This window comes from Xiphophorus hellerii, chromosome 14, assembly GCF_003331165.1.
Source record: "Xiphophorus hellerii strain 12219 chromosome 14, Xiphophorus_hellerii-4.1, whole genome shotgun sequence".
Taxonomy (NCBI): Eukaryota; Metazoa; Chordata; class Actinopteri; order Cyprinodontiformes; family Poeciliidae; genus Xiphophorus; species Xiphophorus hellerii.
In genome coordinates this window covers 24,371,891-24,398,564 of record NC_045685.1, presented here as the reverse complement: position 1 = coordinate 24,398,564, position 26,674 = coordinate 24,371,891, and the positions used below count along the sequence as shown (strand labels likewise).

The 26,674-nt window shown below is 35.7% G+C and overlaps 5 protein-coding genes and 2 long non-coding RNA genes across 22 annotated transcripts in view; 5 read left to right on the top strand and 2 right to left on the bottom strand.

Annotated features, from left to right (window-relative positions):
- The window catches only part of LOC116733103 (immunoglobulin superfamily member 3-like), a 919,724-nt gene that overhangs the window by 350,401 nt on the left and 542,649 nt on the right, over nucleotides 1–26,674 (bottom strand). The gene's annotated exons all lie outside the window — the stretch shown is intronic.
- LOC116733131 (butyrophilin-like protein 8) overlaps nucleotides 1–26,674 on the top strand; it is a 766,651-nt gene that overhangs the window by 361,372 nt on the left and 378,605 nt on the right. The gene's annotated exons all lie outside the window — the stretch shown is intronic.
- On the top strand, nucleotides 1,950–3,699 carry LOC116733137 (uncharacterized). 2 transcript variants are annotated; one of them, XM_032583910.1, is made up of 2 exons: nucleotides 1,950–2,070; nucleotides 2,183–3,699. In XM_032583910.1, the coding sequence occupies exons 1-2, from the start codon at nucleotides 1,968–1,970 to the stop codon at nucleotides 2,908–2,910; spliced, it is 831 nt and encodes a 276-aa protein (XP_032439801.1). In that variant the 5' UTR covers nucleotides 1,950–1,967; the 3' UTR covers nucleotides 2,911–3,699. The 2 variants fall into 2 exon arrangements, with proteins under 2 accessions (XP_032439801.1, XP_032439802.1); XM_032583911.1 differs by having other exon boundaries at nucleotides 1,953–2,070; nucleotides 2,186–3,699.
- On the bottom strand, nucleotides 6,259–9,018 carry LOC116733172 (uncharacterized). The gene is made up of 2 exons (XR_004341970.1): nucleotides 8,967–9,018; nucleotides 6,259–6,437 (listed from the first exon to the last, which is right to left on the bottom strand). It is a non-coding gene; the product is annotated as an uncharacterized LOC116733172 (long non-coding RNA).
- The window catches only part of LOC116733095 (oocyte zinc finger protein XlCOF6-like), a 778,765-nt gene continuing 768,537 nt past the window's right edge, over nucleotides 16,447–26,674 (top strand). The window contains exon 1 of the mRNA XM_032583797.1: nucleotides 16,447–16,781. Coding sequence (XP_032439688.1) covers nucleotides 16,706–16,781 — 76 coding nt within the window. The 5' untranslated portion in view covers nucleotides 16,447–16,705. The remainder of the gene's footprint in view (nucleotides 16,782–26,674) is intronic.
- Nucleotides 16,789–19,309, top strand: LOC116733174 (uncharacterized). Its single transcript, XR_004341972.1, has 2 exons — nucleotides 16,789–17,836; nucleotides 19,151–19,309. It is a non-coding gene; the product is annotated as an uncharacterized LOC116733174 (long non-coding RNA).
- Nucleotides 25,680–26,674, top strand: part of LOC116733104 (gastrula zinc finger protein XlCGF8.2DB-like) — a 570,370-nt gene continuing 569,375 nt past the window's right edge. The window contains exon 1 of one of the 7 annotated variants that reach the window (XM_032583823.1): nucleotides 25,680–26,092. In XM_032583823.1, coding sequence (XP_032439714.1) covers nucleotides 26,017–26,092 — 76 coding nt within the window. In that variant the 5' untranslated portion in view covers nucleotides 25,680–26,016. The remainder of the gene's footprint in view (nucleotides 26,093–26,674) is intronic. The other 6 variants (XM_032583821.1, XM_032583822.1, XM_032583824.1 and 3 more) reach the window with 6 other exon arrangements.

Below are 26,674 nucleotides of genomic sequence, written 5' to 3'. Positions count from 1 at the left end.
AGTTGCAGATTCCACAACAAGATTTGCATATAAAACCTGTTAGCTCTGCTTCCAGGTCGACCTGGTCTTAGACTTGTTAAACCTGTTATTTTGACGTCAAACAGAAGACTGAACAGCAGTGCTGCTATTTTTTCTGATGGGATCCATCCACTTTTTACTCCTTCAGTGTAAAGAAAATGTGAGTTTTAAATATATATTTTGATTCTTAATTGATTATTTTTCTGTTAAAATGACAACTGAAGACGTTTCTGCTGCTCTGTTTAAACCAAGTTCATAATTTAATCTGGTGTTTATGGGTTAGTGTTTTCATGGTAAATGCTCTCAGTGTTAATGTTTGCTTAAAGTTCATGTTTGTGTATAACAGCTGGAGCTCTGATTGTTTGGCTTTAGGAACAATTACAGCTTTTTTTTGTAGAACTTCTGCCTTTAAATATGAATTATAAATGATTTTTTTTGTAATGTTCTTCTCAGTACAGACAAATAGGACTTTTTTTATCTGGCTTCACTGGCCTGTTGTCTTTAATAATGATTTCAGAATATTTTTTCAAGCTTGATGTTACTACTCAAATATTCTTTTCTTTATTGTTGGACCACCTAAAGAAATCAAATTTATTTTACTGCAGATCTGGTCTGACACTCAGATCTCCATCATATCTGTACTCTATACTTTGCTCAAACAAGGATTCAAACTCTTTTAGGTTCACTGTCTCCATCTGATTGTTTTTACTGAAACTGTTATGAACCCAAATGCTTGCTCTGTGTTAGAAGATCTGGGCTGTTGCAGTTTGTTGCAGCTAAGAAGATTGTTTTTTAAGCCAACATATATCTACTTCCTTCACCGTGTGTTCGAGAAAATCTAACCAAACAAGTTGGATCAGGAAAGTTTGGAAAAACCCTTTGTTGTTTGGTATGTCTTGACGTTACTGCAGGTAACTTTGAAACACCGCGTCCAAAGGTTTTTCTACTTTGGAGAAATCTCAGCTACAAAACATTTAATTTAAATAGTTTCAAAAACATTCAGTACGCTTTCAGTATTTTACAGGAAATACTCACTTATAGCATTGACCAACAAAAAACTTAAAGAGAGTGGCTGTATAAAAAGCTGTTTTTCATCATTTGATTAATATGTACACTCAATCTTTTCATAAACAAAAGTAACATATATTTATTTTTCACATTAAACTCACTTTATCCAAAGCCTAAAAAAGTATCTCATGGTTGGAGTAGAGATTATATATTAAGTATGATCATATGTTAAATATAAAATATTAAATATTTAATATAAAGATCAGATATTAAATATGTAGATATTCAAAGGATGATTTAGGAGTCAGTTTAAATATTTAAGTTGCTGACTTTGATGTTTTGCATTGAAGTCATCATTAAACCACTCACTAAACTATACTGCACAATATGAATCCAGTCGCTGTGTAAAGTATCTTCAGTTTAATTCAACTAGAGTTAGATTCCAGAAATGTAAAGTAAAATCTCACAACATTGTTTTCCTGCAGATTTTTGTCTTTGTGTTTATTCTGTCATTTTGTGACGGAACAAAAACATCACAGGATGATGATGATCTCATTCATAGATGTATGAGAGAAATTACATTTTGATGACATTCAACTTCTACTTTATTATTGCTGTTACATACTATAAAACACCTTCATAACGCATATTTATGTTAAAAATTATTAAAGACTTTTATTATGATATATTGCAATTTAATGAAACTAATGATAACTAATTTAGATACAGGGTTCAGATTTAAGTTCTGGTGTCAGCGATCGATTTAATTTAATCTCCAGTCCAATCTGTTGTCATGGAGACAGATCTATGATGCTGTCCAGAAGAAGAGACGGAGCAGACTGTATTTATTAATCATTAAATATTTGTGTTTATTGATTACCTGAGGATTAATTTATTACTTTAAGTCAGAAATTGTAGTTGTTGGTTGCAGTGTGTGAGGAATGATGTTCCTGATGTTCTGCTGCCTCTCCTCCTCTTCCTCTCTCAGGATGAAGATGATCTCCAGGATCCTGCTGCTCCTCATCCTCAGCTCATGTCTCTGTGGTCAGTCTCCATCTTGTCTTTGTGACAGAAAGCTCTCTAGATGGAGCTGAAAGACTCCCATGTTCCAGTTCTCAGTGTGTCTGCTCCTCTCTTTCCCTCTCTGTCTCCTCAGCAGCAACATTTGTAGTGAATGTGACACAGAGCAGCTATCAGGCAGAGGAGAACCACAGCATCACTCTGGAGTGGACCTTCACCACCAAGACTCACACATCGACCGACTCCTTCTTCATAAACTGTGATCTGATCACTGATCACGGAGTCCTTGTCCTCTATCATGTATATAAAGGTGTTGAGCTGTCAGAGTTTCAGGATGAACAGTTTTCAGGACGAGTCCAGAGTGACAAAGACGTCCTCACAGAAGGACGAATCAGACTCCATGTGTCCAGACTGAGGACTGAAGACTCTGGTCTGTATCTGTGTGACTTAAAGACAAATGATGGATTTGGGTCTGCAAAATGTCAGGTTAAAGTTCACCTTCAATCTCAGATGGAAAAGAAACAGGGACTTCTCTCGTCAGTTATGTCAACCAAACGTAACGTCAAACCTCAGGGAACGACTGTGAATCCACAACCAATGGTTTGGGGACGGATTCCCATCTATATATTAGCAGGACTGACAGCAGCATTCCCTGCAGCTCTATTGGTCAAAGTGCTGCTTCGCGCTAAATTATCCATCTTTAACAAAGCTCCTATAAAAACTGTAGACCTTTCTGCCTGTTTCAGCAGCAACATTTGTAGTGAATGTGACTGTCGGAGTAAATTCCTCTTGTCTCTGTGCTCCACCAGGTCCGTTAACCAGTTTCAGGACTTGACCAGAACCCCTGAGTATAAATTACCTTGAGAAATAATGAGGTTTTATATATAAAAACAGGCTGAAAAATGATCAAATGTTACAAGCCATACATGTCATACAAACGGAACAGATACAGAGTTTCATTCACCGTCCAGCGCTGATGGTGAATGAAACTCTGTATCATTCACCGTGATGATACAGATCACGGTGAATGATACAGTCCTTAGGGACACCAAGTGAGGTGAAGGCTGTAGGGCGAGTTTAGCTTTTATTCTTCTCTGCAATCTGTTTCCTCCCAAAAGGGTAGTCTAATCAGTTTCAGTCTGTTTATGTATGACTGAGAGCAGACACACATAAAGTTATATAAGCTGCAGCGTGGAAGCAGATAAGAAAAAAAGACAGAACCTACAACATGACACAGAGCAGTTATCAGTCAGAGGAGAACCACAGCATCACTCTGGAGTGGACCTTCACCAAGACTCACACATCGACTGACTCCTTCATAAACTGTGATCTGATCATGAAGTCCTTGTCCTCTATCATGTATATGAAGGTGTTGAGCTTCCAGATTGTCAGCATGAACAGTTTTCAGGACGAGTCCAGATTGACAAAGACGTCCTCAGAGAAGGACGAATCAGACTCCATGTGTCCAGACTGAGGACTGAAGACTCTGGTCTGTATCTGTGTGACGTGAAAACTGAAGATGGATTCAACTCTGGAAGATGTCAAGTCAGTTCTCTTTCATAATAAAATATTTATGATCTGATTGTTATTACACTACCAGGCATGTCTGTACTGTTGTGAACTAAATAAAATGTATCCAGTTTGCAAGCAATACCTTTAAGTCATACAAACTTATCTGTAAAGTTTATCTGTGTAAAGTTCTTGTCAAAAGAGAATTTGAGATTTTCCTACAACTCGTGGTTAGACTGTAAATCAGGTCAAGCTGCCATATGATGGAAACTAACAACATTTAGCCACTACACACTCAGGGATAAAGAGACTTCTAGCTTACTAGTGTGTCACTAATTTATATTCACCTGTTAGACATGAGAGCAACAGTGAGTGTTTCAGTTGGTCAAGTTCTTACTTTGTTGAATTACTCAACGTGTTCAATATGCCCTCTGGTGGCGAACTGCTGCAACTACACGTTGCTAATCACAATATTCTACCAAACAGAAACAAGAAAAATACCATTATGGCAAATAATCTTTATTATCTGAGGATTATAAAGAAAGTTTTTTTTGCAAGTATTTTTTCTATCTATAATTCAAACCACATCATCAATACATGTTCTATCCAAAACATAAAAACCATGTCAAAGACAAAAAAAAAACATGGGTAAAAAACTTTACAGTTTAGAGTAACTAACAAGAATAAAGTCAATGCAGATATTTAAACAAACAAAAAGGGAAAACATCCCTGATCATTATTTAGCACAATTTCATTCCCCAACCAGCAGCTTTGATGGTGATGAAAAGTGTGACTTAAGTCTTAAGTCATATCTCACTCAAAATATCCCTTTTAAATGGAAAGATAAAACTGAGAACAAAGTGAATGTTTAAGTATTTCAGCTAAATCTCCTATTTGAAACAAAGCTGTTACAATTAAAAATGTGATCCAGCTGCAGTTACTCCTCTTCTAAACAGCATGTTACTGAGAATCTTGGTACATTAAGTTCACATTATTCCATAAAACCTGTGTGTGTGTTCTCATGTGAACGGTTAAATTTGTTTTACGAGAGAAATTTTTTCCACAGGTCTCACAAGAAAAAGGTTTCTCGTCTGTGTGAATGCTCATGTGATAAGTTAAATTACATTTTTGATTGAAACTTTTTCCACAGGTTCCACAGGAGAAAGGCTTCTCACCTGTATGGATTCTCATGTGATAAGTTAAATTACATTTCTGACTGAAACTTTTTCCACAGGTTTCACAGGAGAAAGGTTTCTCACTTAAATGGGATTTCATGTGATAAAGCAAACTAGAACTAAACATAAAACATTTTCCACATTTTTGACAAGAGAAAGGCTTCTCACCTGTGTGAATTCTCATGTGAGCAGTTAAACTTTTTTTGTGTGTCAAATTCTTTCCACAAATCTCACATGAGAAAAGCTTTTCACCTGTGTGAATTCTCATGTGATGAGTTAAACTCTTTCTTTCACTGTAACTTTTTCCACAGGTCCCACAGGAGAAAGGCTTCTCACTTGTGTGAATTTTGATATGATCATTTAAATTGCCTTTTCGACTGAAACATTTCCCACAGGTCCCACATGTGAAAGACTTGTCACCTGTATGGATTCTCATGTGAGCGGTTAAACTTTTTTTATGACTTAAACTTTTTCCACAGATCTCACACGAGAACGGCTTCTCACTTGTGTGAATTCTCATGTGGAAATTTAAACTTTTTTTATCAGTAAAACTTTTTCCACAGGCCCCACATGAGAAAACCTTCTCACTTCTATGAGTCTTCATGTGATAAGTTAAACTGTATCTTTGAGAGAAACTTTTCCCACAGGTCCCACAGGAGAAAACCTTCTCACTTCTATGAGTCTTCGTGTGATAAGTTAAACTGTATCTTTGAGAGAAACTTTTTCCACAGGTCCTACATGAGAAAGGTTTCTCACCTGTGTGAATTCTCATGTGATTAACTAAGTCAGGTTTACACACAAAAGTTTTTTCACAGGTCCCACATGAAAACGGCTTCTCAGCAATGTGAATCCTCATATGACGAAGTAAGTTATATTTACTCTGGAAACCTTTTCCACAGGTCCCACATGAGTAAGGCTTCTCACCTGTGTGAAGTCTCATGTGAATCCTTAACGTGCTGTTGTAATTGAAACCTTTTCCACAAGCAACACATGTGAATGGTTTTTCACCTGTGTGAACTCTCGTGTGATTAATTAAACAAGCCTCTTGACTGTATCTTTTTCCACAAGTTGAACATGTGAAAGGTTTCTTGTTTGTGTGAGTTCTCATGTGTTTAGTCAAGTATCTGGTTCGAGAAAAGGTTTTATCACAAATTTTACAAGAATATAATCTTTGATCTGGATGTGATTTCCTGAGTCTCTTTTGGGTTGAATTGTCATTTCTGCTTTTCTGCTGTTTGGTTTTCTGACATCTCTCAGTTTGTTCCTGTTCATTTCTCTCTTTTGAGTTTTCAGAATCATTTCCTTCCTGGTCCGGGATCCCAACTTCAGGAGAGATGAGTTGGTTCCTCTGTGGTTCCCTTTCATCTTGGATTCTTTGCACTTTAGAAGGCATCATCAAAATGTCATCAGTCTCCTGTTTCAGCACAAGATGCTCTTCATCCTGACTGATGCAGAGTCGCCTCTCTTCCTCTTTGAACTGTTGATGTTCTGGTTCTTCTTGCTCCTGTTTTATCTGCAGAGGTTCTGGTTCCTGTTTTATCTGCAGAGGTTCTGGTTCCTCTTGCTCCTTTTTTATCTGCAGAGGTTCTGGTTCTTGTTTTATCTGCAGAGGTTCTGGATTCTCTTGATATAAATTGGAGTTTTCCTGCTGGTTGCTGGGCTCATTCAGAACCTCCTCCTCTTTACACGCCCAACATTGTGGGAGATCTGGACAAAAAGACAAAAAAAAAAAGCTTTTAAATGAGTAAGAGAATGAGCCCTTCACTTTAATGTCTTAGTGTATCCAAAGGGAATTTTTTGGAGTTATTCTAACAAATGTAGTTCTTCTGACCAGAAGAGAACATGTGAGTCAAAATATTATATTACCGATTTTCAGGTGAGTAAACAAGCATACCAAGTTTTAGTTTTAAAAATGAGGGAAAACTTTCAGAAACACTTTATTTATTTGAGGGGGTGTGTATAAGACTGACATGACAGTGTCATAAACATGACATAACATCTGTCATAAACGTAATGGAGTCTTTATGAATGAATATGACTTTTGTCGTGAAGCGTCTTTCAGTAAATCACAACACTTTTAATGAAAAGTTGCATTAAAAGTCCGTTAAGACTGCCAACTTTGCATTAAAAGTGTCATTGTGTACCGAATGATGCTCCATGACAACAGTCATAGACATTCATAAAGACTCGTTCATGTTCATGACAGATGTTGTGTCGTGTTTATGACAGTGTCATGTCAGTCTTATGCACAACCCGTCAAATAAAGTGTTACCAAATTTTCTACCGGGGGCTGCAAGCCGTTCCACCAGTCCAACCAAGATTAATTTTACAAGATATTTAAAATAACTACCTGTCAATAACTTATAAATTACGATCAGGTGCTCAGAATCTGATGGACCTCTTTGTTAGCACTGAAATGCTGTGGACATCCATAAGTAGTAAATCCCTATAATAGAGCCTAAATGAAAACACAAAATGGAATTGGAGAACATTTGTAAATTTTGTACATTTATCAACCTTATTTATATGATACAATTATGTTGAGTTAAAGTCATTTCTGCCAAAAATTACAATTCATTGTGCAGGAAGTGAGTCTTAATCACTTTTTGGCAGAAAAACAATTTTAGCATTTTCTCTCAGTTTTTTGTTGTGACACAAAATATTTAATAATTCAAACATATTAAATGTTTGTTTTTTAGCATGTTCTGTGTATAAGAGTCCCAAACCTGTCTCTTCTGAATTTAGAAGATTAAATAAAATACCACAGTAGAAAAGTGGTATTTAACTATTTATTATTATTTTACTTAGCTACATGTATCACAGAACAGTGGTCATGAAGTGATTCTAAATCTGAGCAGCCTTAGTGCAGATAACCCATAAAAAAACACTTTTACTGCTGTAAGCACATTAAAATGGGCAAACATTGCAAATAACTCTTATAGATTGAACACTCTAAGTTTTAGGGAGAGACAAAGATAAAGGAGACAAATCTTTGTTGTAATCAAAGCTTACAGTTTTATGTCCAAGTTGTAATATTCCCATTTCTTCTGGGGAATATGTTTAAGTCCTTGCATGATATTCAGACAGAGGCCAAGAAGCAGTTAGCGTTAAAATCCCAGCCTTACTCCCACACAATCTCCTATTATCAAAATATTAACCCTCTCCTAATAATTCAATTAGATTTCTGTTTCAGTGGTCAGAATCTGCTTGGGTTTCAACAAAGTGGCAAAGTGAATCCAAAGGTATTTTTTATTCATCAATGGTAAATTTCATATACACAAATGTAAATTTTTAAAGAGAAAACCACACAAAAGCAGTTCAAAATTAAAGACATTTATTTTAAAAACTAAAATAAAGGTCAAGGCAAATATTAAAAACAATTGCACTTCAGTTAGAGGGGTTCAGGTGTGGAGTAGTTGTTGTGAAGAGTAAAAACTATATAAATAATTCGCTAAACAAATACTACTTTGATAGTTTGTCTACTGATTTAACTGGATTTCCATTATCCATACACAAAATATACAGAAAAGAATCTGCTGCTTTGTTTTTAGTGATGACTTTGTTTTCATGTATAACAAAGTTAAAGCGTAATAAGGTTGAGCTTCTACCTACACTTTTTTTATGTCCACACTTTGTGTTCTTGCCATTGATAGGAATTTAATAATTATTTATCTATTTCTGTACTAGTTTTCTCCCAGTTTAGGATTACCCACAATCTGTTTTAAATTCATTTAACACGAGGTTCTTTGGAAATTATGTGACATTGTGTATCATTTTAGTTTTCTCTCTGCAAGACTATTGTGATTCCGTCATTATCTTATTATTATTACTTTTATTATTTATTGTCCCTATGGCTAACCTTCTGGTGTTATGTGCCTGTTACAACACATACGTGTCCTGTTGCTATTCAATTATACAGAAATAATTTTGAGAGGCGGGTGGAATGGCCTAGAAATAACATAATTAAATCGAATAATTTTTAACAAACTCTTACCATTAATTTAAGAAACTAAACAGTTTCTTAAACTGGTGGAGTGGAGATTAGGGAGCCACGGATCAGAAACTATAATTTAGATATGTGATGAAGAGTAAATTGTAAAATCACAGTTAATCGTTGTTGATTATTATAGACTTATAGTTTAATGTAAAAGCCTTTAAATAGACTGACGTCGCACCAAACATTTACTTAACTCCCTTTAACCTGATTAATCAGTAAAACATGAAGGTGTTTCGTACCTATCCGGTGTAAGATGATCCTCGGTATCCGGGTAAAATCCATCAGTCTGCGCTGATCCTCCATCTCTTCCTCCATCTTAACGTTGATTTCTTTAAACTCTGTGAATGTTTCTCCAGCAGGAGTTACCTGCTCGTTGATAAACTCTCTCTGAGGCGGAACTGAAGACATTTTTAAAGCAAATACTCAGATATTTACCTAAAACGCCAAATCCGTGTTCGTACAACCTTCTAACAAAGGACAAGCTTACGCCAATCTCTCTGTGCTCCTCTGTGTGTTTCACTGTGGCTGCACTGAAGAAACTGTGAACGACTTTTAGTTCCGCTTTGGATTTTCGGTGTTGAGTCTCCTCTTTTAATGTACCGTCATACTAAATAAACTAGAATATTGTGGAAACCTACTTAATTTCAGTAACTCATTTCAACCTTATAGTGCACAGGTGTCAAACTCCAGTCCTGGAAGGCCACTGTCCTGCAACTTTTAGATGTGCCTCTGCTGCACCACACCTGAATAGAATAAGTAGGTCATTAAGGCTCTGGAGAACTGATCTACACAAGGAGTAGGTGATTAAGCCATTTCATTCCAGTGTTTTGGACCTGTGGGACATCTAAAAACTGCAGGACAGCGGCCCTTGAGGACTGGAGTTTGACACCCCTGCTATAGTGAAATACTATATAGAATAGTTAAACACAGACTAATGTTTACAAGCCTTGTTTACGTTTAATATGATGGGTTTCTACTTACAGGTTGGAACTCTTGAATTCATAAATACAAACATATTTTAGGATCTGTTTAAAAATCACAGTAATTATGAGATCCTGAAACATTTTCTATTGATTATTTTTATTTTAGTTTTTATAAAGATGTGCTCAATGTGCTCTCTGGTGGCGAAATGTTGCAACTACATGTCTACTGTCCCCATAAGATAAGATAAGATTTATTTGTCATTGTCATCAACAGATTACGAGATAAAAGATAAAGAAACTTTCTTTATCTTTTTTATGTATGTATGTATATGTATATTGTATATTATGTATATACACATAACCTGCATTTTAACTTGAGTCGAGCAAATCTCAATCTCGTAATCTGTTGATGACGACGACAAATAAATCTTATCTATCTTATAAGTGACAACAGGAGAATAATTTACATATTAAAACAGAACAGTATTCTCTTTAAATAAAATAAATTAATAGGCAATGGAGTGTAATTATTTACATCTATTTTGACACACAATGTTCTACTAAATGAAATAAAGAAAAAGACCATCAATGTGGTAAATACACTTTATTATCCAAGAATTAAACAGAACGTTCTTTTGAAAATCATTTTTCTATCTTGAATTTCATATCATCAATACATTTTCTACTATCCAAAAGATAAACACCATGTCAAAGAAAAAATGACCAAAAAAAAAGACATGGGTAAAAAGCTACACTTTCACAAGAGAAGAAGAATAAAGACAATGCAAAGTCAAACAAAAAGCATTTCAGACTATTATTTAACACTTTCTCTTCTTAATCAAAACCTGCAAAAACAGAAAAAAATTATGGCTTTAGATTAGATTCAGAAAACATTACTCCCATTAATTTGTGACCCTAACAGTACATGCAGTAGCAGCTAACATGCATCCATTTCACAGAACCACTGAAATAAAAGACAAAAGTACAAAGAAAAAACACACAATAAAGTCTCAAAAACTTTACAAGTCTAAATCTGAAAGCATTCAAACAAATTTTCCTTTTGGAGATTACCAATATCTCTCTTACTCTCATTTAAAAAAAAAATACAAATGAAAACATAAAATTGCAAGAATAAAGTGAATGTTAAAGTATTTCAGCTAAATCTCCGATTTGAAAAGCTTTTTAAGCAAAGCTGCTACATTTACAAAAACAATCCAGCTTTATATTACGCCACTTCCAAACAGCAAATTACTGATAATCTTGGTACTTGAAATTCACATTATGTCATAAAACTTGCATGAGTTCTCATGTGAACGGTTAAACGTCATTTGAGCAAAACGTTTTCTAAAGTACCCTCAAGAGAAATGCTTCTCACCCGTGTTAGTCCCCATGGTAACCATTTCTGGTAACCATATTATCACTACATCTGACCAGTCTGCTACTGATGGACGTCTACATGGTCCTGGCTTCTATTTTTCTACTGACTGTTCTACACATACCATTGGGCCAGGCCAATCTGTCCCCATTAACTGGTTAATTTCAGTTCAGATTACATACAGGGAGCAAATATACATAACCGTACCCATTCAGTGAACTTTAATAACCTTAGACTTTTAGAAAAACATTATCTACCACCCACAATTAATGTTAACAGTTAACCTGAAACCCTAAATATGGCTCTTTTAAATGTCCACTCACACAAATGGCTTCTTTCCAGTGTTACGGCTCCTGCTTGTGGAACCATCTGCCAGAGAACCTGAGGGCCACAGGAAATGTTGCCATCTTCAAGAGCTCAACACCCGACTTTTTAACTATTTCCTGAATCATTTCTGCTCAGTTGGTGCATTTTCCATGAAGTTGTGTGTTATTCCATGTGGGTTGGGTAATTGTCTTTTGTGAGTTTGTTTTTATTGATCGGTACAGAACTTTGAGCTGCTTTTAATATGAAGGGTCCTTTATAAGCAACATTGACTGACTGACTGATTGATTGATGTGATTAAGTAAACTAGATTTACACACAGAACATTTTCCACAGGTTCCACAAGAGAAAGGCTTCTCAACTGTGTGAACTCTCATGTGAGCAGTTAAATTTATTTTATGAGCAAAACTTCTTCCACAGGTCTCACAAGAGAAAGGCTTCTCGCCTGTGTGAATTCTCATGTGATTAACTAAGTGTGAATTGTACACAAAACTTTTTCCGCAGGCTGTACATGACAAACTCTTCGCACCTGTGTGCAATGTCATGTGAGCAGTTAGACTTTTTTTATGAGTGAAACCTTTTCCGCATGTTCCACAGGACAAAGGCCTCTCACCTGTGTGAATTCTCATGTGACTAACTAAGTTTGATTCATACACAAAGTCTTTTCCACAGGTCCCACAAGAGAAAGGCTTCTCACCAGTGTGAAATCTCATGTGAACAGCCAACTTTTCTTTATCAGAGAAACTTTTTCTACAGGTCCCACACGGGAAAGAATTCTCACTTGTATGAGTCTTCATGTGAGGATTTAAAGAGTTTTTTCTAGCAAATTTTTTTCCGCATGTCCCACATGAGAAAGGCTTCTCACCTGTGTGAATTCTCATGTGATTGTCTAAGTCGGGTTTCCTTCGGAAACATTTTTTACAGGTCCCACATGAGAAAGGCTTCTCATTTGTGTGAATTCCCATGTGATTAACTAAGTGAGATTTAGACACAAAATTTCTTCCACAAGTCCCACATGAGAAAATCTTCTCACCTGTGTGAAATCTCATGTGAACAGTTAAATTTCTTTTATGACTGAAGCCTTTTCCACATGTCCCACAGGAGAACGGCTTCTTGGCTATGTGAATCATCATGTGTTCAAGCAACAGAGATTTACACAGAAAACCTTTTCCACAGGTTGTGCACGTGTAAGGCTTGTCACCTGCGTGAATTCTCATGTGAACCTTTAAAGTGTCTTTGTGGTAGAAACTTTTTCCACAAGCTGCACATGTGAACGGTCTTTCCCCTGTGTGAATTCTCATGTGATAAATTAAACGACTCTTGCAGGGATAACTTTTTCCACAGGTTGCGCATTTGAAAGGTTTCTTGTGATTTCTCATGTGTGATGTCAAGGAAACTTTTTGAGAAAAGGTTTTATCACAAAATTTACAAGAATGTAGTTTTTGCTTTGGGTGAGCTTTCTTGTGTATTTTCTGTTTTGAATTGTCAGTTTTGCCTTTCTGCCGTTTGTTCACCAAAATGTCATCAGTCTCCTGTTTTAGCACAAGATGCCCTTTAACCTGGCTGATGCAGAGCTGCTTCTTTTCCTCTTTGAACTGTTGAGGTTCTGGTTCCTTTTGCTCCTGCTTTATCTTTTGAGGTTCTGGTTCCTCTTCCTCCTGTTTCATCTGCAGAGGTTCTGGTTCCTTTTGCTCCTGTTTTATCTTTTGAGGTTCTGGTTCCTCTTGCTCCTGTTTCATCTGCAGAGGTTCTGGTTCCTCTTGCTCCCGTTTCATCTGCAGAGGTTCTGGTTCCTCTTCCTCCTGTTTCATCTGCAGAGGTTCTGGTTCCTCTTCCTCCTGTTTCATCTGCAGAGGTTCCTCTTTATCTAAAGTGGAGTTTTCCTCCTGCTTGCTGGGCTCATTCAGAATCTCCTCCTCTTTACAGCACTGCAGGGGTTCTGGACAAAAAGACAGAACAAAAGCTTTTAAAAGTGAGACAAACTACAAACTCTTACCTGCTCTTGGGTTATTCTTATATTACAAACTCAACAAATGAAGTTTTTCTGATTAGAAGAAAACAAGACGTTAGTCAAAATGTAATATTATGGACTTTTGGTTGAGCAAGCAAGATAGCGATCACTAACTATCACTCCCAGCGTTTAATTTGAACTACATCCTGCTGGTCCAGGATCTGGGAACTCTCTTTCATGAAGAGTGTTCCCATGATGCTCGACATACGGGAAGCAAGAAATAGCAGTGAAAAGCTTCCGTTTTCTGCCCCTGGGGGTGAAGCCAACACAAGGAACGCGATAGAGACAAAACTTGAACAATTTTCAGCAGGGAATAGATGGAAGTCTGGACAGAGTGAATGAGCAGAAAGCGTTCTTCAACAGATTCAGTTTGGCTCATCATCCTCCTCTCATTCCCCCAGCCAGACAGACATCCCATCATCCTTTGTACTGCAGCTTTTCTGTCAGATGTTTTATCTGCCACCTCAGTCAAAACTAGTTTTTCAAATCAGTTCAAATCAAATCTTGCTAACGAAAAAGACTTTCCAAACTTTGATTTGAGCAATGTCAGTTGCTCAAACCAATAATAATAATAATAATAATAAACAGCAAAGCCTCTGTCAATTGCAAGCCATATTTTTTGTAATATTTTAGTGTGAAATAATTCTGTTCATGTTTTAGCAGTCTATGCAACACAGGTTTGAAGAAATGGCCTCAATCCTAAAATCTGATGTTTTATAAAGTTTTTACAAATCCCAAACTGTATTTTATACAATCTTTTATAATTATGGAACTATATAGGTTGTGTATAGAGTTAAGTTTTTGAAAACTGAAGAAATTAAAATCACAAATCAAGCTGTGTTTTATATATTCTGTGACTAATGTAGAATAATTCAGTCCAGGCCTATGAGGAATTTTAATGCCAAATAATGGGACTCCAGCTTGCACACCTTCAGTATGAAGAAAATAAAGACAAAAAGATGCTCTGTATGCATCTACTGATAGAGTTTTTATGATTTAAAGCTCTTTGATCTGTCTTGTTGATGAAATATGCAGTAGAAATTAACCTTGACCATGTGTGGCTCAATCAGAATTAGCCATTACAACAAATGTGTGTGTGCAAAGCAAAATAAAGAGGTATCTAAACAATACATGTTCATGCAAGATCATCCTGGTTTACTTAGGTTGCATAATTAAATTATTCAATGAAGGTTTCACGAGCTTTGTTTTTAAACTACTTGTCTAAGGTTAAAAATAATCTGAGTTTCTAACTCAATATCAATCAACAAGTACTAGACTTAGCGCTATAGTTACATGATAGAAAAGAAAATGCATCCTATAACTCAACATAGGAAAACCTAAACAAACCAACTTGAAGGAGTATTTTTTAACTGGTAAGGGTGTCCAAAATGACAAACTCTAATTTAGATATTATATGATGAATAGTAAATACTCGTGATCGCAGTTTATCATTTTAAGTATTTAATTAATCTCCAGCTGGAGCGGATTTCTTAATTCTAAAACTTTTTAGTTTGGGTTCAGCGTCGCCCAAAATATGGGTGAGAGTCTCTGACTCTCTTTAAACTAGTGATGGGTCCGGCAACACCGATGCGTCGGCGCATGCATCAAGCCCATAGACCAAAACCCCGTGTCGGTGCGCGTATTGATTTCAGCATATCACATGACCGATACAGGAACTGTTTTGAAATGACGCTGAGGCACCAAACTGTGTTGATAAGGAAGAGAATCTGTCAACTGGATAATTTGCCAAAAAGATTCTTTATCTTTTACTGTATGGTGTCAACTATGGAGCCTCAAGGCAAACGAAAGTTTTCCACAGTGTGGGACCATTTTGATCTTACATCGGAAAATAAGGTATTTGTTTTCATTTCGTTGTTTCATCTGGTTCTTTTCAGTTTGTACTTGATCTATCTGAATCCAAATTCAACTGAAATTGAGTCTTACTTTACTTTCATATTATGTTCTGCAGGTTAAGTGTCGCATATGTTTGACAGAAAGTTTTCTTATTTAAATAAATTCACCTCCTCAATGCTGAGGCATTATAGGACAAAGCATCAGAATGAAGTCCCAGATACAAGTAGGATAAACTCAGGTATGCAGCCATTCTACAAATTACTCAGTTGCTTTTTATAAATTATTTCATATAAATGTATTATTTACTTAATTTTTTTCTACAGCAGGAGATGTGTCAAAAAAACAGAACAGACTAAATTACAAAATGTTGGAAAAACTTATTTTTTTGAATGAAAATTTGTGGAAAAAAAAAAACCAGTCCACAATCATCCTCATTCCAAACACGTTCACTTTCATTTTCATCACTTGGTTCATGTTCACATTATTTATTGACTGTATCGAATAATATCAAATATACTTTGAATTTAACTGAAATAATACAATATATAATATACAATAAAATTCAATTACTTAAATCTTATTGTATAGACTAAGTCATCAAATCAGTCTGTCAACTACGTTGCCTGTAGAGATTTTTAATGTCCAGCAGGTGTCAGTATTCAGTGACGCAGCATCGACGCAATATCAATACAGTATGGCTTTGGGTCGAAACGATACATGACGCCTCATTTATCCATCACTACTTTAAACTGTCTCGTTAGTAAAACGTGAAGGTGTTTCGTACCTGTCCGGTGTAAAATTATCTTCGGTATCCGAGTAAAATCCATCAGTCTGCGCTGATCCTCCATCTCTTCCTCCATCTTTACGTTGATTTCTTTCAATGTTTCTCCAGCAGGAGTTACCTGCTCGTTCATAAACTCCCTCTCAGGCTGAACTGAAGACATTTCTATTGCAAACACGCAAATATTTACCTAAAACCGCCTTCAAATTACCTTCTAACAAAAGAAAGCTAAGCTACCGTGTGCGTCGTGTAATTTCGTGTGTTCCACTGTGGCTGAACTGAAGAAACTGTAAACGACTTTTAGTTCCGCTTTGAATTTTCGATGAGTCTCCTCTTTTTATAGTAAGTTATATTAAATAAATTACACTATTTTGAAATTGAGTTACAAAAATAAATTAATATTTCAATAATATTTTAATGTACTAACTATAAATGTATATTAAGAGGTGAATCACAACGGATCTTATCATTCGTTTACAGTTTCTTCAGGACAGCCACAGTGACACACCCGGAAAATGAAAACAGAGCACACAGGATAGAGTTGGTGCTTCTTTTGTTAGTCGGTTGTTTGAAGACGGGTTTGAGGTTTAGCTAAATATTTGAGTGTTTTCAGTAAAAATCTACTCATTTTAAGCCTCGGAGAGAGTTTATCAACGAGCAGGTAACTCCTGCTGAAGAAACATTCAGAGTTTAAAGAAATCAACGTCAAGATGGAGGACAAGATGGAGTATCAGCACAGACTGCTGTTTTTTACCCGGATACCGAAGATCATCTTACACCGGATAGGTACGAAACACTCTTAAATTTTACTCAGAAGAGTTAAAAACAAGTTAAAGACAGCTATAGACAAGATAGGAAATTTTTTAGGGCCGATCCTGAACTCAAACTAAAAGACTCAGAAATATCAAATCAGTTCCCGCCTGAAATAAATAAATAAATAAATACTTAGAATGATTAACTCTGACCTCGACTATTTACTATTCATTATATAATATCAAAACCTGGGAACGCCTCGGGATTCCCCCGGAAGAGCTGGAAGAAGTGGCCGGGGAGAGGGAAGTCTGGGCCTCCCTTCTGAGGCTGCCACGCCCGCGACCCGACCCGGATAAACGGGAGAAAATGGATGGATGGATGTAACATCAAAATTATAGTTTGTTCTTGACTCCCTCATCTCTACTTCACCAGTTTAAGAAAGCACTGGTTAAAGTTTGCGCTTAAAATGATTAGTTTTACTAACTAACTAAAATTATTAGTTTATAATTAGTTTTATATTTTGTGCTTAATCTTGTATTTCATTATTGTTTAGATTCGTTCTCTGTTAAATTATGGCTCATATTTTGTGTTCTCTTTTATTTGTATAAATGTAGAACCAAGTCTGTTAAGTGTTGATTGAAAAATGAATATTGAGCATATTAAAACTCATGTAATTTTAACAGTGGGTAAGTTGTTTTAAAGCTATAGACTCAAAATTAATGCCAGGAACAATGACAACAATGATTCTCGGCTTCTGAACAGAGAAAACAAATGGTTTGAAGGAAGGGTGAAAGACTCTTTGCCAAAAACAGAAAAAATCAACTCTGAACTGAGGGTGAAGGTTACAACTTTATCTGCAAATTTGTTTTGAACCTAATTCAAAAAAAATTGCATGAGCATTCCCACCATTCCACTCCAAACAAAAGAACCAAAGAAACCAGGTGGGGGATGAGCAGGTCGTTGATTTACATCTGACTGGGAATGAACTGAAGAGGATGGACCTCCATGAATTTAAAAGAGAAAAAGAGTCAGGTTACAACACCAAGTTGCTGAACTGCAAAACTCCTGCATGGGAGTCAATAATGGAGGTAAAAGTATTTGTGCCCTGTAACCGAGAAGTTTGAGTTTCCAAGAAAAATCCTTTGAGTTTTTTAATTGTAGATTTTCTTTCATATTTCACAAATACAAAACAGCAGTTACCTCTTCAAATTCTTAACAACAAGACACAAATCATAGTCTTTGAGTCACACTTTAAAAAAATATCTTAGTTTTGTCCCTAAATATCCAAAACAAGTGGTGGAAAAGAATTTTGCACACTTGTGTCAAGAAAAATCACTCACTACATTTAATATCTTCAAGCTGCTGCAGTTTAAAACGTTTCTTCTTTTAGCTCAGGTAGAATGACCAAAATAATTGAAACACATTTCAATAATGTTCAGTTATGTTTATTTGTATCCACATTTCAGCCACAAGAAAGTTCAAAGTGCTTAACATCATAAAAATACAAAGTCATAAAAACACACAGTGAATAATTGAAACATTATATTTTCAGGTATCAACAATCATTGAATCGATGAAATTCTCCTTCCATTGTCGCCACTTGAGTTATTGTAATCACTGCTTTATACAGTCAGTAAAAGCACACCAGTTTTTTATTTTGTTGTAATTTATGTCTTTACATGTCATTTTGTTGGCTAAGCCTCTAGTTTGTACTTGTGATGCTTCTGTGCTTTCTTGTTTGAAATCCTCTTCTCCATCTCTTCAGGCTTTCTCCATGCCTCAGTTTTAATTTTATAACCTGAGTTTAGGTGGTTTGATAACATTGTTATCTCGATTCTCCATGTTCTTTGCCACTTCAGCTGCTGAGTTGTGGACGTGTTTCATCCTCATAAGATTCCCTGAGATTAGCTGAGTTTAGGGTCTGGAAGTTGATCTTCTTTCCTCTCAAAACCCGACTTCAGTGTATTTAGACGTCACTGTTTCAGCACATCCAGTGGTAATTCTGGTCTAATATTACAGTTTTCCAATCCAGCATCAATCCTTCCTATTGTCGGACCATTACTTAATCATTTCTTAGTCTGCAAGTTTCAATAGCTGAAATTAAAAAGCACTTTAGAGTTTTGATTTATTCTTTCTATCTGAGTATTTTATGTGTTGTATATTCTGTATCTAAAGAGAGAAAAGAAATTTTTTGGAATATTCACTAGGGAGACACTAGGATAGTGTTTGCTCACCCAGAAAAATTAATTCAACTTTCATCTTGTTGAGTTAATTTTTCAAACTTAAATGTTTAAATTTTAGAATATTCAAAGGAAACCATGTTTAGATGCATCAATGGATTAAAATCAAATTTTGATCTTTGATTGATATTTCAAAGCTTTCATTTTTTTTCTTTTGTCCAGATTTATCTAAAGAGGAGGTTCTCAATGAACCCAGCAACCAGGGGGAAAACTCCACTTTAGATCCAAAGAAACCAGAACATCTGCAGATAAAACAGAAACAAGAGGAACCAGAACCTCTGCTAGGAATACAGAAACAAGAGGAACCAGAACCTCTGCAGATAAAACAGAAACAAGAGGAACCAGAACCTCTGCTAGGAATACAGAAACAAGAGGAACCAGAACCTCTGCAGATAAAACAGAAACAAGAGGAATCAGAACCTCTGCAGAGAATACAGAAACAAGAGGATCCAGAACCTCTGCAGAGAATACAGAAACAAGAGGAAACAGAACATATGCAGATAAAAGAGGAACCAGAACCTCTGCAGATAAAACAGGAACAAGAGGAAACAGAACCTCAAGAGTTCAAAGAGGAAGAGAAGCAACTCTGCATCAGTCAGGATGAAGAGCATCTTGTGCTGAAACAGGAGACTGATGACATTTTGTTGATGCCTTCTAAAGTGCAAAGAATCCACAATGAAACAGAACCACAGAGGAACCAACTCATCTCTCATGACTCTGCTGAGGATGACAACCAGGATCAGGAAGGAAGCAGTTCTGACGATCCAGAAAAAAAGAGAGATGAAGAACAGAAACAAAAAGAGAGATGTCAGAAAAAGAAACAGCAGAAAAGTAAAACTGACAGTTCAAAACAAAAAAGGCAAAAGAAAGCTCACCCAGACCAAAAATTACATTCCTGTAAAATTTGCAATAAAACCTTTTCTGTAAACAATACTCTGACTCAACACATGAAAATTCACACAGACGGAGAACAGTTCACCTGTTCAATGTGTAGAAAACAATACAGTTCAAAGGACGCTTTAAAGAAACACATGAGATATCATCTTGATGTGCCTTACACATGTACGATCTGTAAAAAAGTATTTCCCAGTAAAAATGTTTTAATTGATCACATGCAGACTCACATGGGTAAGAAGGGACATACATGTGTGACCTGTGGAAAACATTTTGATTTCAAAAATAAGTTAAATGTTCACATGAGGAGTCACACAGGCGAGAGGCCTTTTCCATGTACACGCTGTGACCAAAGGTTCCGCAGTAAACACAATTTAATCTGTCACATGAGGTCTCACACTGGTGAGAAGCCTTTTTCATGTAAGATCTGTGGAAAACACTTTGGTTACCAAGGTTATGTAAATATTCACAAGAGGATTCACACGGGTGAGAAGCCTTATTCATGTAAGATCTGTGGAAAAAGTTTCACTCAAACCTCTACTCTTTCTGTACACATTCGAACTCACAGGGAATTAAAACTTTATTCTGTGTGATTTGTGGAAGACCTTTCCAGTTTAAATCTAATTTACTTTTTCATATGAGAACTCTCACAGGTGAGAGACCTCTCTTGTGTGACGTGTGGAAAAAGTTTCACTCGGATAAGCAATTTCACTGTTCACATGAAAGAGCACATGGCATAATTTGAACCTTGAATATCAATATTCTCAGTTACTTGCTGTTTGAAAGCGCAGTAATTATAGCTGGGTGACATTTTGTAAATGTAACAGCTTTGTTAAAAAAAACATTTCAAATGGATTTAGCTGAAATACTTTGAAGAAATAATCTTTTTCTGGTAGTTTTAGATTTTCATTTAAATGTTTATTTTTAAGTGAGATTGTCTCCACATTAATTGTTTCTTAATAAAAGTGAATTTGAATGCATTTAGAGTCATTGTAGATTTGTTGCACTTGTGCTTTGTTTTACTTTAATGATTTTGGTTAGTGGATAGATGCTAGCTGTTACTGAATGCAATGTTTGCGCTGGTAGGTTACAAACTGATTGGAAACATACTTGTCTATATTTGAATCTGAATATCAGTTTTTTATTATGTTGTCTTTGTTGCTCAAAGAATAGTGTCGTTAGTTTATAAATCACTGAACAACTTAGCACCACAATACATTAAAGAGCTGCTGTTGTCATAGCAACCCTCCAAGTCTTCTGGTTCTGCTCTGCTCTGCATCCCCAGAACCAGAACCAAACGGGGAGAAGCAGCATTCAGCTTCTATACACCACAAATCTGGAACAAACTTCCAGAAAACTGTAAAACAGCTGAAACACTGAGTGCCTCTAAATCTCAACTAAAGACCCACCTGTTTAGAGTTGTATTCGAAATGTAATCAATAACGAATTTAATGATATAACTTGACTGAGTGTCATGTTTTGATTTTATGATTCTATGTTGCATGACTTTGTATTTTTGTGTTATGATGTAAACCTCTTTGAAATGCCTTGTTTGTGAAATGTGCTATACAAATAAAATTTGATTGATTTGATTCAGGACAAAAAATAAACATTGTTGCTGAATCTCTGCTCTGTGTTTATTACCAGTATCTGTAATTTCCTGTAAATAAAACTGATGATCTTAAAGAATCGACCTGAAACTTCAACTCTTAAAAAAACCAAACCTGAAAACTGGATCAGGAACCAGGGAGGAACAGATGGGCTCTACTGTGGACTGCTGCAGTTTATATATATATGAAGGTTTTCCTGATTGACTTTGTTTCAAACTGAAGGTTTTATTCCAGTCTCTGTTTCTAGCCAAATCATTTACAGTTTCCATGAACGTCTGAAGCAGAATTCAAAGAGGCCGGGGTTGTAAGTATGTAAATCTATTCTGTCACACAGTCTTCTACTAAACAGACAAAAGAAAAAGACAATTATTGTGGTAAATAAACTTTATTATATTTGAAATTCAATCCAGATCATCAATACCTTTTCTATTATCCAAAGCATAAAAATCATATCAAAGAAAAACTGACAAAAAAAGACTTGGGTAAAAATTATAATTCACAGTAACTAAGACGAATATGCAGATTTTTAAACAAAAAGGGAAAACATATCAGATTTCATCATTATTTAGCACAATTTCCTTCCTCAATCAGAACCTTTCAGAAAAAAAAATGGTGGATGATATTTAGATTCAAGTTTAGAAAACATTATTACTCTCAAAGGGCCATTAATTTGTGACCCTACAAGCACATGCAGTAACAGGTAACATATCTATTTCATCCAATTATTAAAATAAACCAAATAAGAACAAAGGATAAACACAAAATAAAGACTCCAAAACGTTCCAAGTCTAAATCTGAAAGCATTAAATCCGTTGCTCCTTTAAGAAGTTACAAATATCTCACTTATCCTCTTTAAAAAAAATAATGCTAACATAAAACTGCTAGAATAAAGTAAATGTTGAAGTGTTTTAACTAAATCTCCCATTTGAAATGCGTTTTAAACAAAGCTGCTACAATTAAATATGCAATACAGTTTTAATTACTCTGTTTCCAAACAGCAAATTACTAAGAATTTTGGCACTTGAGGTTCACATTATGCCATCAAACTGAGTTCTCATGTGAACGGTTAAATTTATTTTTTCTGCGATGCATCGACTGCAGTTTTCTTGCCGATCGCCGACGACCAGTCTTTAAAAAACCTGATGTACCATTTTGAATTTTGGGCAACACCAATTTTTTTGTCTGAAATGTCAGTAAATGTAGCAAGAAACTTGCTGAGCTGGCAACTGTAGAGTGACTATTGTGAATTACGAATGTGCAGACATAACTTTTGACTAATAGTCAAACCTCTCAAGGGAGAGCAGAAGAGGACAGTCTGTGATTATTGGCTGATCACAGATCTCCAAAAATTAAGAAAAGTGACACTGATAAATCAGTGCATCCCTACTTCTCACCTGTGTGAATTTTCATGTGAGCAGTAAAAATTGTTTTACGAGTGAAAACAGTGCAGTGCAGACACAGTATCAATACAGTTTTGCTTTAGGTCGAAACGATACATGACGCCTCATTTATCCATCACTACTTTAAACTGTCTCGTTAGTAAAACGTGAAGGTGTTTCGTACCTATCCGGTGTAAAATTATCTTCGGTATCCGAGTAAAATCCATCAGTCTGCGCTGATCCTCCATCTCTTCCTCCATCTTTACGTTGATTTCTTTCAATGTTTCTCCAGCAGGAGTTACCTGCTCTTTCATAAACTCCCTCTCGGGCTGAACTGAAGACATTTCTATTGCAAACACGCAAATATTTACCTAAAACCGTCTTCAAATTACCTTCTAGCAAAAGAAAGCTAAGCTACCGTGTACGTCGTGTAATTTCGTGTTCTTCTTCTTCTTCTTCTTTAGATTTTAACGGCAGCTTGCATCCAATTATGTTGCACTACTGCCCTCTATTGCCTCCTACCACCTACTCCTCAAAGACTCTTAAAAATCCCAGTGTTTTTTAAAAACGAAAAATCTTCTTTTTCCCCTCAATACTATTCAGCTGATCGATCACCTTGTCAAATTTCAATTCCCTACTAACACCTAGTTCTGTTTTTAATAATCTTCTTTGACTTGCGTATTTCCTACATTTAATCAAAACATGTTCCACTGTTTCTACTTCATCACACCATCTACATAAACCAGTAAGGTGTTTCCCCATCTTAAAAAGAGTTCCGTTTAGGAAACTATGCCCAGTTCGTATTCTATTTATAATTATCTCTTCCCTCCTGTTTAATCCTCTGATCCTTTCTACATCGACTGTTTTTTGTATTCTAAATAAATGTCTTCCTTTTATTTCATTTACCCACGTATCTTCCCATATCTTCTTGCTTTCTTTCCAAATTATACTTTTGCCTTCAGATTTAGATAACTTTATTTGCATATCAATATCATCTTTTTTAATTGTCTCCTTAGCCAGCCTGTCCGCTCTTTCATTCCTCATAATACCTACATGAGCAGGAGTCCAGAATAATACAACATTTTTATTTTGTTCACATATCCTATGATGAACCGCCATAATCTCATATAAAATATTTTGATGATTTTTTGTACGTCCCTTTCCGATACTCGTCAATGCAGATAGAGAGTCACTACAAACTATTATTTTATTCCTATCAGTTTCCTCCACCCATTCTAAAGCTACTAAAATAGCACCTAGTTCTACTGCGAATACACTCAAATAATCAGATGTTCTTTTTGAAATACTAATCTTTAATTCAGGAATCACTATGGCTATACTGGTTGCTTCACTTTTAGGGTCTTTCGACCCATCCGTATAAATTTGCAAATATTCATTATATTTATTCTGCATTTGATTATAAAATTCTTGGCAAGTATCTAATGTGTTCCTTTTCCTAATATTTGTTAGTGTTCTGTCTACATTAATATATTTCCAAGTCCATGTCGGTCTCAAAGGCCACAATACAGTTGGACTAAATTCCTTATAATATACATTAAAAAGTTTCGCTCTATCATCCCCAACCCACCCAAAGCTATTCATTTGTTTCTTTCCTCTTTCCCAACACTCTCCTAATAATTTCTTAACCGGGTGATCTGCATTATGTCCTTTTAAACTTATCCAATAATTGACCATTAGCTGCTGTCTTCTAATGCATAACGGCATTTCTCCTGACTCTACTTGTAATGCACATATTGGTGTTGATTTAACTGCCCCTAAACATATTCTCAGTGCTCTGGCTTGAATAACATCTAACTTTTTTAACCTAGTTTTAGCTGCTGATCCATACACCACACTCCCATAATCTATTCTTGATCTAATTAGAGACACATATATATTTTTAAGGGAATCGAAATTCGCACCCCATGTCAACCCAGCTAAACACCTCATAATGTTTAGAACCTTTTTATTCTTCTCCATAATATGTTCTATGTGATTTCCCCAAGTTAGTTTCTTATCAAAAACTACTCCCAAAAAACGAAACCAATCAACCCTTTCTAACTCTTTCCCATATAAACACAACTTTTTATCAACCCCTATTTTTTTATTTGTGAAAAACATTACTTTTGTCTTTTCAATTGAAAATTTAAAGCCCCACTTTACTCCCCACTTACTCACTTTATCTATACCTTCCTGTATTTTAACAATAAGATGGTCCACATTTCTTCCCCTTTTCCATAATGCTCCATCATCAGCAAAAAGTGACTTACCAAAACCGATGGATACTTCTTTAAAAATATCGTTGATCATAACTGAAAATAATGTTGGACTTACCACACTTCCTTGAGGGGTTCCATTTTCTATTTTACATATTTCCGAAAACTGACATCCTATTTTAACTTGAATATTTCTATCCCTTAAAAAATCCCATAACCAATTAAACATATTACCTCCTATACCTATCTGATGTAATTTAATCATTAACCCTTCCCTCCATAACATATCATATGCTTTCTCCACATCAAAAAACACAGCAACAACAGTTTCTTTATTAATCTGAGCTTTTCTAATATCATCCTCTAAACCTAAAATAGGATCCATTGTTCCTCTCCCTCTACGAAAACCACTCTGATAAGGAGCAATTAAATGTTTTGACTCCAAATATTGTGTCAATCTCTCATTCTGTAATGTCGTGTGTTCCACTGTGGCTGAACTGAAGAAACTGTAAACGACATTTAGTTCCGCTTTGAATTTTCGATGAGTCTCCTCTTTTTATAGTAAGTTATATTAAATAAATTACACTATTTTGAAATTGAGTTATAAAAATAAATTAATATTTCAATAATATTTTAATTTACTAACTATAAATGTATATTAAGAGGTGAATCACAGCGGATCTTATCATTCGTTTACAGTTTCTTCAGGACAGCCACAGTGACGCACCCGGAAAATGAAAACAGAGCACACAGGATAGAGTTGGTGCTTCTTTTGTTAGTCGGTTGTTTGAAGACGGGTTTGAGGTTTAGCTAAATATTTGAGTGTTTTCAGTAAAAATCTACTCATTTTAAGCCTCAGAGAGAGTTTATCAACGAGCAGGTAACTCCTGCTGGAGAAACATTCAGAGTTTAAAGAAATCAACGTCAAGATGGAGGACAAGATGGAGTATCAGCACAGACTGCTGTTTTTTACCCGGATACCGAAGATAATCTTACACCGGATAGGTACGAAACACTCTTAAATTTTCCTCAGAAGAGTTAAAAACAAGTTAAAGACAGCTATAGACAAGATAGGAAATTTTTCAGGGCCGATCCTGAACTCAAACTAAAAGACTCAGAAATATCAAATCAGTTCCCGCCGGAAATAAATAAATAAATACTTAGAATGATTAACTCTGACCTCGACTATTTACTATTCATTATATAATATCAAAACCTGGGAACGCCTCGGGATTCCCCCGGAAGAGCTGGAAGAAGTGGCCGGGGAGAGGGAAGTCTGGGCCTCCCTTCTGAGGCTGCCACGCCCGCGACCCGACCCGGATAAACGGGAGAAAATGGATGGATGGATGTAACATCAAAATTATAGTTTGTTCTTGACTCCCTCATCTCTACTTCACCAGTTTAAGAAAGCACTGGTTAAAGTTTGCGCTTAAAATGATTAGTTTTACTAACTAACTAAAATTATTAGTTTATAATTAGTTTTATATTTTGTGCTTAATCTTGTATTTCATTATTGTTTAGATTCGTTCTATGTTAAATTATGGCTCATATTTTGTGTTCTCTTTTATTTGTATAAATGTAGAACCA